The sequence below is a fragment of the Melampsora larici-populina genome, assembly GCF_000204055.1.
Source record: "Melampsora larici-populina 98AG31 unplaced genomic scaffold MELLAscaffold_100, whole genome shotgun sequence".
In the NCBI taxonomy this organism is placed as follows: domain Eukaryota; kingdom Fungi; phylum Basidiomycota; class Pucciniomycetes; order Pucciniales; family Melampsoraceae; genus Melampsora; species Melampsora laricis-populina.
This window is the reverse complement of record NW_006768864.1, coordinates 6,388-20,482: the sequence shown is the minus strand read 5'-3', so window position 1 is coordinate 20,482 and position 14,095 is coordinate 6,388. Positions and strand designations below refer to the sequence as shown.

General features: G+C 40.2%; 2 protein-coding genes across 2 annotated transcripts; both read right to left on the bottom strand.

Annotated features, from left to right (window-relative positions):
• Nucleotides 1-6,595: 6,595 nt before the first annotated feature.
• On the bottom strand, nucleotides 6,596-7,934 carry MELLADRAFT_113916 (uncharacterized protein; the record flags this gene model as incomplete). The annotated part of the gene is made up of 4 exons (XM_007418675.1): nucleotides 6,596-6,724; nucleotides 6,837-7,172; nucleotides 7,483-7,508; nucleotides 7,775-7,934. 4 exons carry the CDS (start codon nucleotides 7,932-7,934, stop codon nucleotides 6,596-6,598), a joined length of 651 nt encoding a protein of 216 aa, XP_007418737.1.
• Nucleotides 7,935-8,904: 970 nt separating this feature from the next.
• MELLADRAFT_113915 (uncharacterized protein) lies at nucleotides 8,905-9,772 on the bottom strand (the record flags this gene model as incomplete). The annotated part of the gene is made up of 4 exons (XM_007418674.1): nucleotides 8,905-9,099; nucleotides 9,155-9,388; nucleotides 9,473-9,633; nucleotides 9,676-9,772. The coding sequence occupies 4 exons, from the start codon at nucleotides 9,770-9,772 to the stop codon at nucleotides 8,905-8,907; spliced, it is 687 nt and encodes a 228-aa protein (XP_007418736.1).
• Between the last annotated feature and the right edge of the window lie 4,323 nt (nucleotides 9,773-14,095).

Sequence of the window (14,095 nt, the reverse complement as noted above, 5' to 3'; positions counted from 1 at the left end):
AAATTTAACTTTTTTTACTGGAATTTTAGTTTTGAAAACACATTTGAGCACAAAGAATATTGGTGGGTGACCGATCAGGCCACCTAATTGCCAGGTGGCCTTACCTTAAAAGTAAGGCCACCTAGGAATTAGGTGGCCGTGCCATCGCACTATCACTCAGTGATAGTGCGATGGCATTGCGGATCGGTCCAGGGCCGAGCTGCGGCCTTGGCCCTGGATTCCTCCATTGCACGATCACTGAGTGATCGTGCGATGGAGGGGCCACCTAGGAATTAGGTGGCCCCTCCATCGCACTATCACTGAGTGATAGTGCGATGGCATTGCGGATCGGTCCAGGGCCGAGGTGCGGCCTTGGCCCTGGATTCCTCCATCGCACGATCACTGAGTGATCGTGCAATGGAGGGGCCACCTAATTCCTAGGTGGCCTTACTTTTAAGGTAAGGCCACCTAGGAATTAGGTGGCCGTGCCATCGCACTATCACTCAGTGATAGTGCGATGGCATTGCGCATTGGTCCAGGGCCAAGCTGCGGCCTCGGCCCTGGATTCCTCCATTGCACGATCACTGAGTGATCGTGCAATGGAGGGGCCACCTAATTCCTAGGTGGCCTTACTTTTAAGGTAAGGCCACCTAGGAATTGGGTGGCCCATTCGATTGATCAGTAAGGCCACCTCATTGCCAGGTGGCCTTACCTTGGAGAAGGTCGGGCCGGGGCCTAAGACAGTCTAGGCCCCGGTAACTACATGTCAACTACGATTGGTTCTTGAGTAATGAACCTTCCCGTGGTACAATCTCTGTGTGAACCATATGTTGACATGTGAGATATGTAAACATATCAAATGTAAGGTGTAAGGCTACATGTGTATACATTGGGTAATGGCTGACCACAACTCAGCCACCATTTGAGTGGAAGCATTTAACGAGTCCTTTGTTATTTGATTCTTCTGATCTTATTATTCTTGAAATCTGTTCTGTCCGCTTTCTTCAATTTGTTGAATCAACCAAGGTAATCCATGTTCTTCCTTTGTCTTCCCATTTGTTCCTGACTTCACCAAGATCAATACAGAACATATAAGAAGAAATATTATATCCTCAAGAAGAAATAGAACCTTGAAGAATCCACAAGAAGCCGATAATAATTGAATGTAGATTAATAAATCAATCAATATTTCTCAAACATCTGTTCCATTCATCGCAAAAGAAGACTCATATAATTCAAAACATTTACCACTCATGATTTACTCACAAACAATTATTGAAGACGGAAGTACTTGAGATACATGCAGAGATGTTTATGTCTCGTGAAGGGCAGGGCAAGTGACTGAGGGGACCCCCAACTACCAGCCTAACCCTTTGCTAAATGTATCTCAGAGCTTCCTGATTTCAATCCTCAAGAAATTACTTTATCAATCATTCCTTCAAACAATTATTCATTAATGCAAATTCACTTATTTCAAAAGATTTACAGCTCAAGGTTATTCACATTGACTCATGGAAGACGGAAGTACTTGAGATACATGCAGAGATGTTTATGTCTCGTGAAGGGCAGGGCAAGTGACCGAGGGGACCCCCAACTACCAGCCTAACCCTTTGCTAAATGTATCTTGGTGCTTCCTGATTTCAATCCTCAAGAAATTACTTTATCAATCATTTCTTCAAACAATTATTCATAAATTTATATATTCATGTCATTCATACTCAATCATTCAATCCATCAAATATTTAATCACTCATTGTTTATTCACTTTATTCATTATTTCATTGCATCCCCACACAAATTAAGAAATCTTGATTTTTTGATGAGCATTCCACTAATCAAAACAATGTTTTTTTACGTAGATGCCAAAACCAGTATCAGACCTCAGAAAGCAAAAGCTTGCGGAGTGCCAAAAGAGGAAGAAGGCTGAACAACACAATGCCAAACAGGATCCAGTCCAGGATGTTCAAAGAGAATGTGTCAGTCAAAGAATTAAAGCAGGAATCAAAGACCGGTTTGGCTTGCCAGAGGACTGTGATGTTTTCCAAGTTCCTCAATTTGGGAACGGGAAAGAGCAAGTAGTTACCTATGGAACTGTTCTACTTGTGAATCTGGCTGGAAACAAGCTTATATGTGTTGCTAGGTTCAACAAAGTGGTCAAGTCCCTCAAGCTTTATGTTGTATTCACATGGCTGACAATTCTTGCTGCAGGACCACGCCAGCAATGACCCTGCAGAAGTGAAACTTTGGAAAGACTTTTGAAGGGCTATCAAGATCATGCAGCAACACTCTGAAGCCCTGCGTGTAATCAAGCAAAATCATGCAGTCAAGATGGTACCGCCCAGCAAGCCGCAAGGTACTATGAGAGCATTTGGTCACAGATCATCTGAGCGTGCTGGACAATATCAAAGCGGAACAGTCATTGGTTTGTTTACCTTCACCTTTTCACATGAGGATCTTTCCAGAAACTTAATATGTTCCATGTTTTAACACCCGCAACCTATGCCAAAAATTCAGCTACCAGCAAGGATCCAGCCAAACTAGACAAGGATGAAGCCCGCCAAGATGAACGTCCTTGGGTGGTGGACGTTCATGATGAAAGGACTTGTTCTTTATCTCTATTTGTGTATGATTCCAGCAAGAAACTGGCAGACGAGACCGATGCCCCATGTGTTTAAGATGATAATTTTGTGAGCAAAGTATTTTTGTAATTTTTTGGAATTTTTAAGAGCAACAAATTTTGGAATACAAGTTGAAATGAAAGAATTTACTCCTCATTTTACACCATGTGCTGATCTCTTGCTGGAATATGAGTTTGTTCCCCAGATTTACCTCCATACAACAGCTCCATCTCCTCCCATATACTTAATTGTGCTATTTTTGGGCGGAGCAACCCAAAGTGCTTGCATATCCTATTGCATTTGCGCTGGGTATAGAAATTCTCCAAGCCTTTCCTTCCAGTGTTTCCATCGCACCAAGCCATACTGGGTTATGGGTGAAACAAACAGTCAGGCAAACATTTTGCATACAAGCACCAATCTACTTACTTGCTTGGATCCACAATCAAAGGGTCTGTCAATACCAAACCCACCCCCTGAAGATCCGCAACCATTCTTCTTACGTTATAGTGTTTATGAGACCAATGACTGAGAGCTTGCATTACATCATTGACAAAAGGACTTTCAGAACCCCGGAGTTCAAAGTTGTGATTGCTGGTATATTTGCGGTATTGTGTAACATCAAGTACTTCTTCAAAGAAATAAGCACATTCAGTGGTAGCACCGCTTCCTGCATAGACCGGAAAGTTTTGAACCATTGGGAAAATAAAACACAGGATTGAGCAAGCTTGAAGAAAGTGTATTGATTCATTTGACTCACACAAATGTTGAAAAGAAGATTGAAGCCAATTGAAGAATACTAAAGAAGATCAAAGGAGATCGAGGGATATCAAAGATGATTGAAGATGATTGAAGATGATTGAAGCCGATTGAAGAATACTAAAGAAGATTGAAGGTATCAAAGAAGATTACAGAAGATTGAAGCTGATTGACGAATACTAAAGAAGATGGAAGCCGATTGAAGAAGATTGAAGACTACTAAAGAAGATTGAAGCTTATAAAAGAAGATTACAGAAGATTGAAGCCGATCCAAGAAGATTGAAGTAGGGTGAAGCCAATCAACAAAGGGTGAAGAAGATGGAAGCCGATTGAAGAAGATAAAGAAGATGGAAGCTGATAAAAGAAGATTACAGAAGATTGAAGCCAATCCAAGAAGATTGAAGAAGAGTGAAGAAGATGGAAGACGATTGAAGAAGATAAAGAAGATTGAAGCTGATAAAAGAAGATTACAGAGGATTCAAGCCGATCCAAGAAGATTGAAGAAGGGTGAAGACGATCAAAGAAGGATGAAGAAGAGTGATGACAATCAAAGAAGTTCAGTGTAGTGTAGGTTTTGTTGAACAAGGTGGATGGGTGGAGACTATGACAAAAGATGGATGAATGTGGATGAATGACTGGCCAATATAAGATGATCAGTGATGGTGTGTGGTGTATGGGTTGTGTGATTGGTTGAGAGGTAGAGAGGTAGAGAGGTGGTTTGTACAATTTTCATCATCTAATGTGAAGTTTTCATCTTTGGGGTCTTCGTTTATGGTTTGTTAATTGTTGTTTTTGTTGTTTTTTGATTATTGACATTTGTTTTTTGATTTTCGACTTTTGTTTTTTTGATTTTTGAATTTTGTTTTCCTCTTTTGTGGCTTTCCTGGTACTTTTTGTGTCAATGCGACAATGGGGTGACAAATGTTGAGTTTCAAGTTGTCAATTTACTGAAATTTGGGCCGTAACCTGGTCTGAAAGTGGTTTGTGCCATGACTTTTACTCCAGTACAGGGGTTTTTGCCCTGTATTTGAATATTTTCTGTAGTTTTGTCTTTGATTTTTGAATTTCGCACCCGGGAATTGTGATTTTTGATTTTTGATTTTTGCATTGTCACCTTGACACCTCTCGCATTCCGTAAACATCAAGAGAAAATGAAAAGTTCAAATTCAGTTTTCAACTGGATTTAAACACAAAAACTCCTGTATTGTCTGGTTTTCAGTGGTGATTTTTGAAGTTTAATTTGCTTGAAGGTAGTAAATAACTTTGTTATTTTTTCTTGAGTCCAACATATAATGAAACAGTAGTATTTTTTTTTATTCTTTATGTTTATTTTTATTTTTTTATTGGTGAAGTGATTTGTAGGAGGTGTTGTGTGGAATTATGGAAAAAGTAAAATTTATGAGCTAGAACTATGCAAACCTGGAGAGGAAGTGCTGTGCTATTGCCTAACTCTATTCAAGTATCTAGCAACTGAACAAGCCCAGAAACCACTAGCTGCTAAACCAATGGAGGAAAGCTTTGCCCGTGTGGTCCTCAGCACTGTTATGAATCCTACCCAACCCGTGATTGAAACAGCTTTAAAAGTGGTCCTTGCGGCCAATGCTTACGTCAGGATGGGCTCACCTCAATATCCAACCCTTCCTCAGTTTCCAGATGCTGTCTTTCTGCGCAAGAAGTTTGAAAACGGTCTAATGGCTGCTGAACATTACCAGATGATGCAAATGGAGATATCAACAGATGGAGTTCTCAAGTGTAGTGTGAGATTCCAATTCCAATAGCCTACACTAGATATGTTTTAAAAAGTGTAGGAAAATGGGATCCACTTGAAGAGTTTGTTAAGATTATTCATGATCAATTCCATGCCAGCCTCATTCTGATTTTCAAAATCTTTCAGATTTGAATGTAGATGTGTCTATTTTCAACCTTTCTAATTCATGATTATGGTAATAACTCTTGTGTTTTTTTCTTGGGGTTTTAAATGAAAAGAACAAAATGATTTGTTAGATGTTTTTTGTCAATAAATTCATTAGAAAGAAACAAATAATGATGTGACTCAATTATGAATGAATGGGAATTATGTAATGTCCTCTGGAAAGGCTTTTGAGAAACAAATTCCTTTTTGAGGTAAATTGCTTGGTGTTGGGGATTGTGATTGATTAGGGTGCGTATAACATTCCTCCAGGTGACCACCTAAAGCGGTCTGGATTTTTCATTGGTTCAACAATCATGAGCATCTCAAGTGTTCTGGATACACAAAATCCAGAACACTTGAAGTCATCTCACTCAATCACACCAAGACCCACCAAGCTCGCAAATGTAGAAGGAAAAAATAATCAGTACACCGCTGATTGTTACATAGATCGGCATGTGATAATTAATTCCTAAGGTCCACGTATATCCATTGATCTTGATTGGTTCCCTAGAGCTCCCTTGATTTTGATAATAGTGGAGAGTGTTCTTATTTTCACTGATTATGTTTGGGATTACTTTATCAGATGCTAACCTTCCCTTCCTTCTCAGCATCAATGTGCTTTTTTTCTTCCTGTATAATCCAAATTCCAACTTCCATTAGACAAATTGAGACAGGTTTGATGGTCAATTGAGAATGTTTTAACTGTTGTTGAGTGGACTGGACAAATAAATAAAGGCTGCTCATGGTACGACTAAGCTCTGCATTCCATGGAAGGCAGAGCTGTGAACCCTTGAGTTTCAAATACAAATTCAATGTGAAGTTGAAATCCGAATTCAATGCAAACTTTATACTTTATTTAACTTAACATTCAATGTGAAGTTGGAATTCAAGTCAAAGTATAACTTTCAACTTCACATTAAAAAAGAAATTTGCTTTTTTTGAAATGAAGAAAAACAAGAGATGCTGCATAAGAGATAGATAAAAACCTGGTAATTTGATAAAGATGTTTAATTCTGTGTTACTGAAACCAGAAATCTTTGAAAAGCACAAAGACATTTATTTTGTAATTATTTTTTTACCGGGCCCAATCAAAACAAAGACATCATCAGTTTTATTATTTTATTACCTTTCATCCAATCTTTTCAGATCAAAACTGAGAAAGACCAATTTCTTACGAGATGGACTTTCCTGATCCTTGTGACATCCTTGTCTTCTTGTTAAAGACCCTCCAATGATAACATTTATTTGCATGCTCATACCAGCACCCAGGATTACTTACAGCTTTTGGTTCTCTGGCCAGAAACAGTCTGCTTTAAAGACCAGCTGGATTTCAGGCATTTGAAGAGTCTTTCTCAAATCCCAATTGGATCAAATATCCTGGCATATTCCTTCCATTTTTTGCACAAACTGCGCGGGCCAAGAACACATCTTCCCTGATTTGATGTGGCGCCCAGTTTGGCTTTCAGTGGGGGTAAGGAATAAAGACCATTCACAGACATGACTCCATGTTTGCGCAGCATATGGTACCTATGTTTCAATAAGTATAAAATGTGAATTTGTTTCTCACGCACTCTACCAAAAGCTGTGATTCCACAGAAACCATAGCCCACCCTTGCATAAGCCACAGAATCCCTGCTTATGTAGACCAAAAACTTTTGCATAGCTAGGTTTGTAAACATCCTTATCAAACCATAACACCTATATCCTTGTTGCCATCTCTCCCAGAGCAGCATTCTTGCTTTGGCTTTACCAATGCTCCAGGAGGATGAGAAGAAGATCCCTGGCCCAAACCACCAAAGTGACTTACCCCAGTAGTGAGGAGCACTTGGAACCCTTTTTGGAGGACTCAAATGGTGTGCTCTGGCTTTCTCAAGGCACCCCCTTGTTTTGTCGTCCCCAGCATGTGGCTACTTAGTGGAAATGACACAAAGGTGAGTGACAGGATGAGAAGGTCAAACAGGTGGAGCTGACAAGCAGGGAGATTTGTTGTTTTAATGTTTGTGCAACAAATATTTTGAGCCTTTCTGAACAAAATCTGCAAGAGTGGAGATCAGATAGGTTAAGATGAAAATTATTTGAAAGCAACTCACGGACTTCTTTTTCTCTTCCTTCTTCTTCTTCTTCCTCTTTGTCATCTTTGTTGTTGTCTTTGTCATCTTTGTCTTTGTCTTTTTAGTCTTCTTCTTCTTCTTCAAACTCCTTGGTGGCTGGACACACCTTCTTTAGTCGTTTTTGATGGCCCACTGAGTTGATATTTTGGGTGACACAACTGAATGAGATTGGTTGATTGTTGTCACGTACTCAACAAAGGAAAGAACTGCCTCCTGTCTTAACATAAGTACTTATTGCAAGTTGATGTGCCTCTGATTGCCAGTTTCAGTTCTCAAAAATGATCAGATTGGTTTCTTGTTGCATACTAGACAAAGAAAATTATGTTTTCCCCCGACAAAACCTGCAAGACTTGGTGTCAGTGGAAGGTGGCATCCAATACCATTTCGAAGGGACTCACAGTTATCTTCCATGATATCCGACTGCTTTTCTAATTGTTTTTGTTGTCCAAGACTATTGATGTGTGTATTCAAAAGAGCAGTTGATTCAATTTCCTGGGCCACACAAGCTACACAAGCAAGATTCCATTTCACCTCAACGTAACCTAGTAGACTGGGCATCAGCATATGCTAGCATCCAAGATGATCTCAAAGGGACTCAAAGGGGTCCAATTCTATACTTTGGGATCAAAAGTATAGACAGACTCCTTGGGAGCTTGAGCAGAGGTTCCTACATCATTCAGATTGTCAGTCAATGGTGCCCCCAGCCGCAGAAATTCTTCTAGGTGATTTATACGCCAATTCATTTGGTGTTTGGCTTCTTCTTTTCCCACCCAAATTTCCAATTGCTTCATATGCGGAAGACTTTTCATATGTTGCTTCAAGCTTTCTACCGTGTATGTATCACCATGACAGGCTAGACAAACAACTTGTCCACATTTCTTGACAAAACCTGGCATACTGGGCATCAGTGTAAGTTGGCATCCAAGATTATCTGAAACGGACTCACAGGACTCTAATTGTTCAAGGTTGTGGGTATCAAAAGCGTTTTTGGAATCAACCTCTGCTGGAGACGAGATCTCTATGTCAATTGGATTGGATTGTTCAGATACCAAGGCTTTGAGGAAAAGGTGACATCAATAATATACCTTAGAGTTGAGAAAAGTCAAGATGTAGAAAATCCTCAGCAATGTCTGAGAGGTTGGAAAAATTTGCAAAGATTATGATTGAATCTGCCTGTGATGTCCCGCCATTTTGCGTCTTTTTTCATATTTTTACCTTAGGTTTTGAAGATATTCCAAAGGAAAATGATTTTGGGGTGTATTTGGTCAGAAACCCAAGTTTTGTCCAGTAATGCCCAGGCTTGGGCAGAAACTTTTGAACACTCACAAATACAATGATTTTCTCCCAATTTCTAAACTCAGCAGTAAATTTGCAATCTGGCATAGTGTGCGTAGTTCACTTGTCTGCTTCTTGTTCTTCCTGCCATACTTTTAACCATTATTGATGAAGCGGATCTTTCATGTGTTTCTTCAGGTACCTATCTGTCATATTGGAGTCGCAAGCATGACAAGTAAATTGCCCATCTTTTTCAGAAAACCCTAGAAGACCTAGTAATCAGATTTGCATCACAACACAGAGAAAAGGAGCCCACATTTATCTGTTGTGAATGATGCTGTGCCTTTACCACCTGGTCGCACGGGGGTGAGATTGTGGGGATGGACCCTACAGGCAGTGGTGCCATACATGGTGCATCACTAACAAATCCAAGGCAAGTCGGGTTGTGCTATGTATTGAAAGAAAGAAAGAAAGAAACAACATCATAGGGATATTGCACTTACCCCAATACCGTACTGAAAAGGGCACTTTAATCTGCCCAATTCCTTATGTGACTCAAATAACACAAGACCACCAACAGGTCGCAAACACTTTGCTGAGAGATGTTCCATGATGAATTGACCATCACCTGGATTACATATCTTCGGTGGGTCTTGACTTGGTTGTTGCACCAATGCAGGGGCAAGAGACCTGATACTGTGTTCACTACAGGTAGTGTCACTGTATGCCCTGCAGCACTAAGGAAGCAATATTGGAAATTTGGGTTGTTGTGTCATTTGTAGCAAGAAGGATAAAAAATAGTCCGGGGATATTGTACGTACCCCAACACAGTACTGAAAAGGGCAATTTTTGTTTCCAATAGCTATACAGCCATTGGAAAGTCCACCATCTGCAGCTTGCATACACTGTGGTCTCACAGATATACGGGCTTTGGGTTGAGCTTCATTGGATTTTCTCTTATTTCTAGGTGATTGTCCATTGTCTAATGGTGAGTAAGGAGGTTAATGAGATTGAGGAGGAGGACGAGGTTCCATCTCTAGCTTATCCGCCACTTCTTTGAGAGGCTTGAAAGTGTAGATGAATGGTGCAGAGTGAGATTGAGTGGGAGAAGGAGCTTCCATCTCTAGCTTATCCAAAACTTCTTCAAAAGGTTTGAAAGTGTTGATAAACAATGCAGAAGCCCATGGTCATTGAGGGACTGGTGCTAGAAAGGGTGGGTAAGGATGTGGTAGTTGTTTTGAAAAGTCGGCAGCAGATGGCAAGGATTTCGGATCAGTATTGGCCCAGTTGTAAATATAATTGAGAGGTTTGCTAGGAACCACTCTGTATTGTGATATATGAACAGGTTCAGTGCTAGCACTTCTATGGATAATTCTGCCACACACAGAGTCATTGTGAATGGCACAATGAGCAAATGTTGAGAAATGCTCATTGAATTTAGGATGGGCTTTGGGAAGGATTGCAGTGTATTTTGTAGTTCCACCATAGTAATGTTGTCACTCCTGAGCTCATTGCCATATTCCTTGAAAAGTGAGCTGATTTTATCAATTATACTCATGATAAGATTGCAGTCAAAGGGAAAATGGTACAGTTTGATGGAAACAGATGAAAGGGAAAATGGTACGGTCTGATGGAAACAGATTGGTGGTGAAGAGCTTTTGCAATCAAATATTCAGGAAGGGGAATCAAAGGTAGAGAGCAAAAAGATTTGATTTTCTACTCAAGATCTCAAATGTTTGGTCTCCATACGGCTAATTATGAAGGTGAATCACTCAATCAATCCAATTTATTATGCATCACACAACTTCACAATGCACATAATAAAGGGAATCAATGACATTGTCAGCCTCAATGAGGTTGCCAGTGCAATTGAAGTCATTTGATGCAAAAATCCATTCTGGCTTTTTGAGACAAACCATCCCTTTGGTCATCATCTCCTAAGTCAGCCACCCACAGCTCAATCATTCAGTGATTCATGAAACACATCTTTCAACCCATTTGTTTGTTTTGACTTTCATTATTGTTGAACCCAACCTCCTTGATTTCCAACAGTGATAGAATAAGAATTTTTCAAACTCTTTGTTAAATTCCCACTTGACCATCTCACACCTGTCGCTACCCAACCTTTTGGATATAAGTCAATAGGAAACGTGTACTTCCTATTGGCTTATAGCCGCAAAACCTCCCCGTCCGACGCGCCGACTCCCCAACATGTTGGACTCAAAGCTGTTATCAAGTCCTTTTTCCATCACTACATGAGCTAGGAACCCATAAAACACTATCCATGCCCATATTCTTGCATTTGATCAAGTTCAACAACCAATCACACATGCGCCTAAAAATTGGGATCACACCGATGTGAATGGAATTCACATCTATGTGAATATCAATCACACCTATGTGATTCCCACCCGTAAAGACTACGTCCCAGATTGAACTACCACGTATGGTCACACACATGTGAATGTCTGTCCAGGCCTGGAGTAAGTATCAGATTCCCATTCACCTCAGTCACAGCTCAAAATCACACAACTTATGTTTTTACGCATAATTTCTCTTACAAACAACTTGTCCAAATTTATAAATTGTGCGCACAAAACAAACAAACTTGAAACCCCCATATTTACCCACACATATGTGTGTCTATATGTCAACACATACCACCAATATGTGAATTTACTTCACCTACATGTGAATTCATATCACCTACATGTCAACACATACCACCAAATGCAAAACGCACCTATGTAATAAAACACACCTATGTGATTATACATCACCTACATGTGATTATACATCACCTACACGTGAATTCATTTCACCTACATGTGAATTCATTTCACCTATATGTGAATGAATTTCACCTATATGTGAATTTGTATCACCCACATGTGAATTTGTATCACCCACATGTGAATTCATTTCACCTACAGGAACATGTTTACTGAGAGGATACCCAGAAATTCAACCTTTAAATTCTAAAAGGTTAACTCAAAACAAAAAAAAACGCAAAAAAAACATTCTTTCCCATATATTTAATCATAGCTACCATCCATCCCACTTTCACTCCAAAGATCCTCTTCATCAGTGGTTTCTTCCATGATGTACAGGTGATCCACTTGCTCATGAAGCCGTGCTGCATCACCATCATCTTCCCCATGCAGCATATCCTCCTCAATAATTTTGAGATCATCCTGGGGGCTGTCTATTAGATCTCTTCCACCATTTTCAGGATCACAATCTGAAATATTCACAAGTGTGTACCATTAGAAAACATAAGATAGAAAACATCCACAATAGAAAAGATGGAAAAACTTGCCACTGCTACACACTGCTAGTAATCCATCTAGCTTGTCTTCAGTCTTCAAAGCCTCATATACCATCTGCTGAGTCTCTCAGCCAATTCTTTGGAGTTTTTCACTTCAAGACCTGTGTTGTAAAAAGGCTTGTATACCTTCAATTGTGCCTGGATCTACAGCCCACTTCTCCGTAGGATGAGCAAGCACCCCCACATTCCAGAAAATATCCTCAAATGGTAGCCTTTTGGCTTCATCAAGTGATGGACAAACCATACGGCTAACTGGCCGAATTCTGTTGTATTGTGACACCTGATCTTCATAGGACGTCCACTTTTTCTTAAACATCAAATGTTTCTTGCTCATTAACATCTTGAGACCCTTCTGTGCTTTTGTGCCTACAGAAAAGTAAATTCTAACATGAATATACGCTTCAGAGTTTCTCAAAAAGATAAAAACTTGCCTTGACCCTCCGTGTCCCATTTTTTCTGCGCTTCAACTATACCAACTTTGGCTTCATATAGCTTCATCTTAGCCAGATGACCACGTATGAGTGCTTCAGCTTTGAGACCTTTTCATATCAAACATGTTAGTCAACATACATAGGATATGATTGAATGAGATCACCCACCTGTAGCAGCTCGAAGTCGAGTGAACTCAGGGGTTCCCAACTCTTATCTCACTTCCTCAACTGCCATCTCAAGCTCCACAATTGATCCCGGCAATGTGAGAAATAGTTCCATCTCTTCTTCTGTCCAAGTTCCTCACCGCTTTTGTCGCAGACAAGAGAGCTCATTGCTGATGATATGTTCCCACATGTTACACCGGATCAAAGTCAGCACAAATCATCCACAATGGTTCCAAAACATCAAAATCCCCACTCACTGTGCGTCCTTCACCTTCTCTTCCAAGTCCAGAAGCGCCACCAAATGCTGTTCCATCTTCTCTTGCACACCACAATCATCTATTACAGCCAGCTGAGTGGCCTTCTGCCATTCCCACTGCCTGGAAAAATAGCCATATAAGAAAGTAGGATCTTGAGACTGAAGTCTTTGAAGTGTATGTGATGCCCCCTTGAATCTTTTTTCTGCTGTATTTAATTTCACCTGCATTGAATGGGCTGCAAATAAATCATCTAAGTTCCTACCATTATCTTTTCTTGAGAAAAATATTACATACTTGCATTATTGGGTCTTGTTTCATTGCCATGACTTGACTGCAAATCTAGTGCATCAACACGGTGTTGTTTAGTCGCACATCAATTCGGTGCTATCAGAGGATCATTATCAGACCAGATCCTCTCATTGCCTTTGCCGTTGGTCAATCCATATCCCTTGTTCAGCCGTGGATTGTATTTCAACTGACAAGTCCATCTATGTGCATATGCATGAAATGCACTAGTTGCAAATTTGAGATCACCACGCTGGTATTCCTCCTTGAAATACTCGTTCTGTGGAGTCAAGAACTTATCAGGTATTGCACGGTTTAATACAAAGAGCTGCAGAACTCCACTTTCTGAACACTTTTTTCTAGTGTACAACCAATGTCGTAAAAAACCGTACGGCTTTGTTTTGGTTTGCCTGCCTTCTCTGTATCTTGAATTAACTGGTAAAGCAATGCCAGTACAAAATACTGACCAATTGTATCAAAGGTCACCAGGATGAATCAATCTTTCACACATGCCACACGTAGTAAATCATGTTTGATGATGAAGAAAGCTCACCGCTCTCCGCTCTGGACCACATTCACAAATTTCAAGACATGATCATGACGGCAAGCCAATCCAATCAGGCCAGTATCATCACACCCCTTCCAAGTAGATTTTCCCCGTATATCTGAAGCAGCTGTGTGTGATGCTGTACAAGACTCCTAAGCAGAGAAAATATCATCAGGTGTCTTAATCCCTGAACACAGCTCAATGATTTTCATTCACTATGAGGTGAATGCAATTGACACAAGGTGATTCCAGTTCACACGGTGTGAAAGTCAATCACCTCATGTGATTTTTGTTCACCTCATGTGATTTTTGTTCACCTCATGTGAATGGCATTCACACCATGTGAATCAGAATCACACTATGTGAATCAAATTCACACCGTGTGAATTAGAATCACCTCGTGGTTGTGAACTACATTCACATGAGGGTAT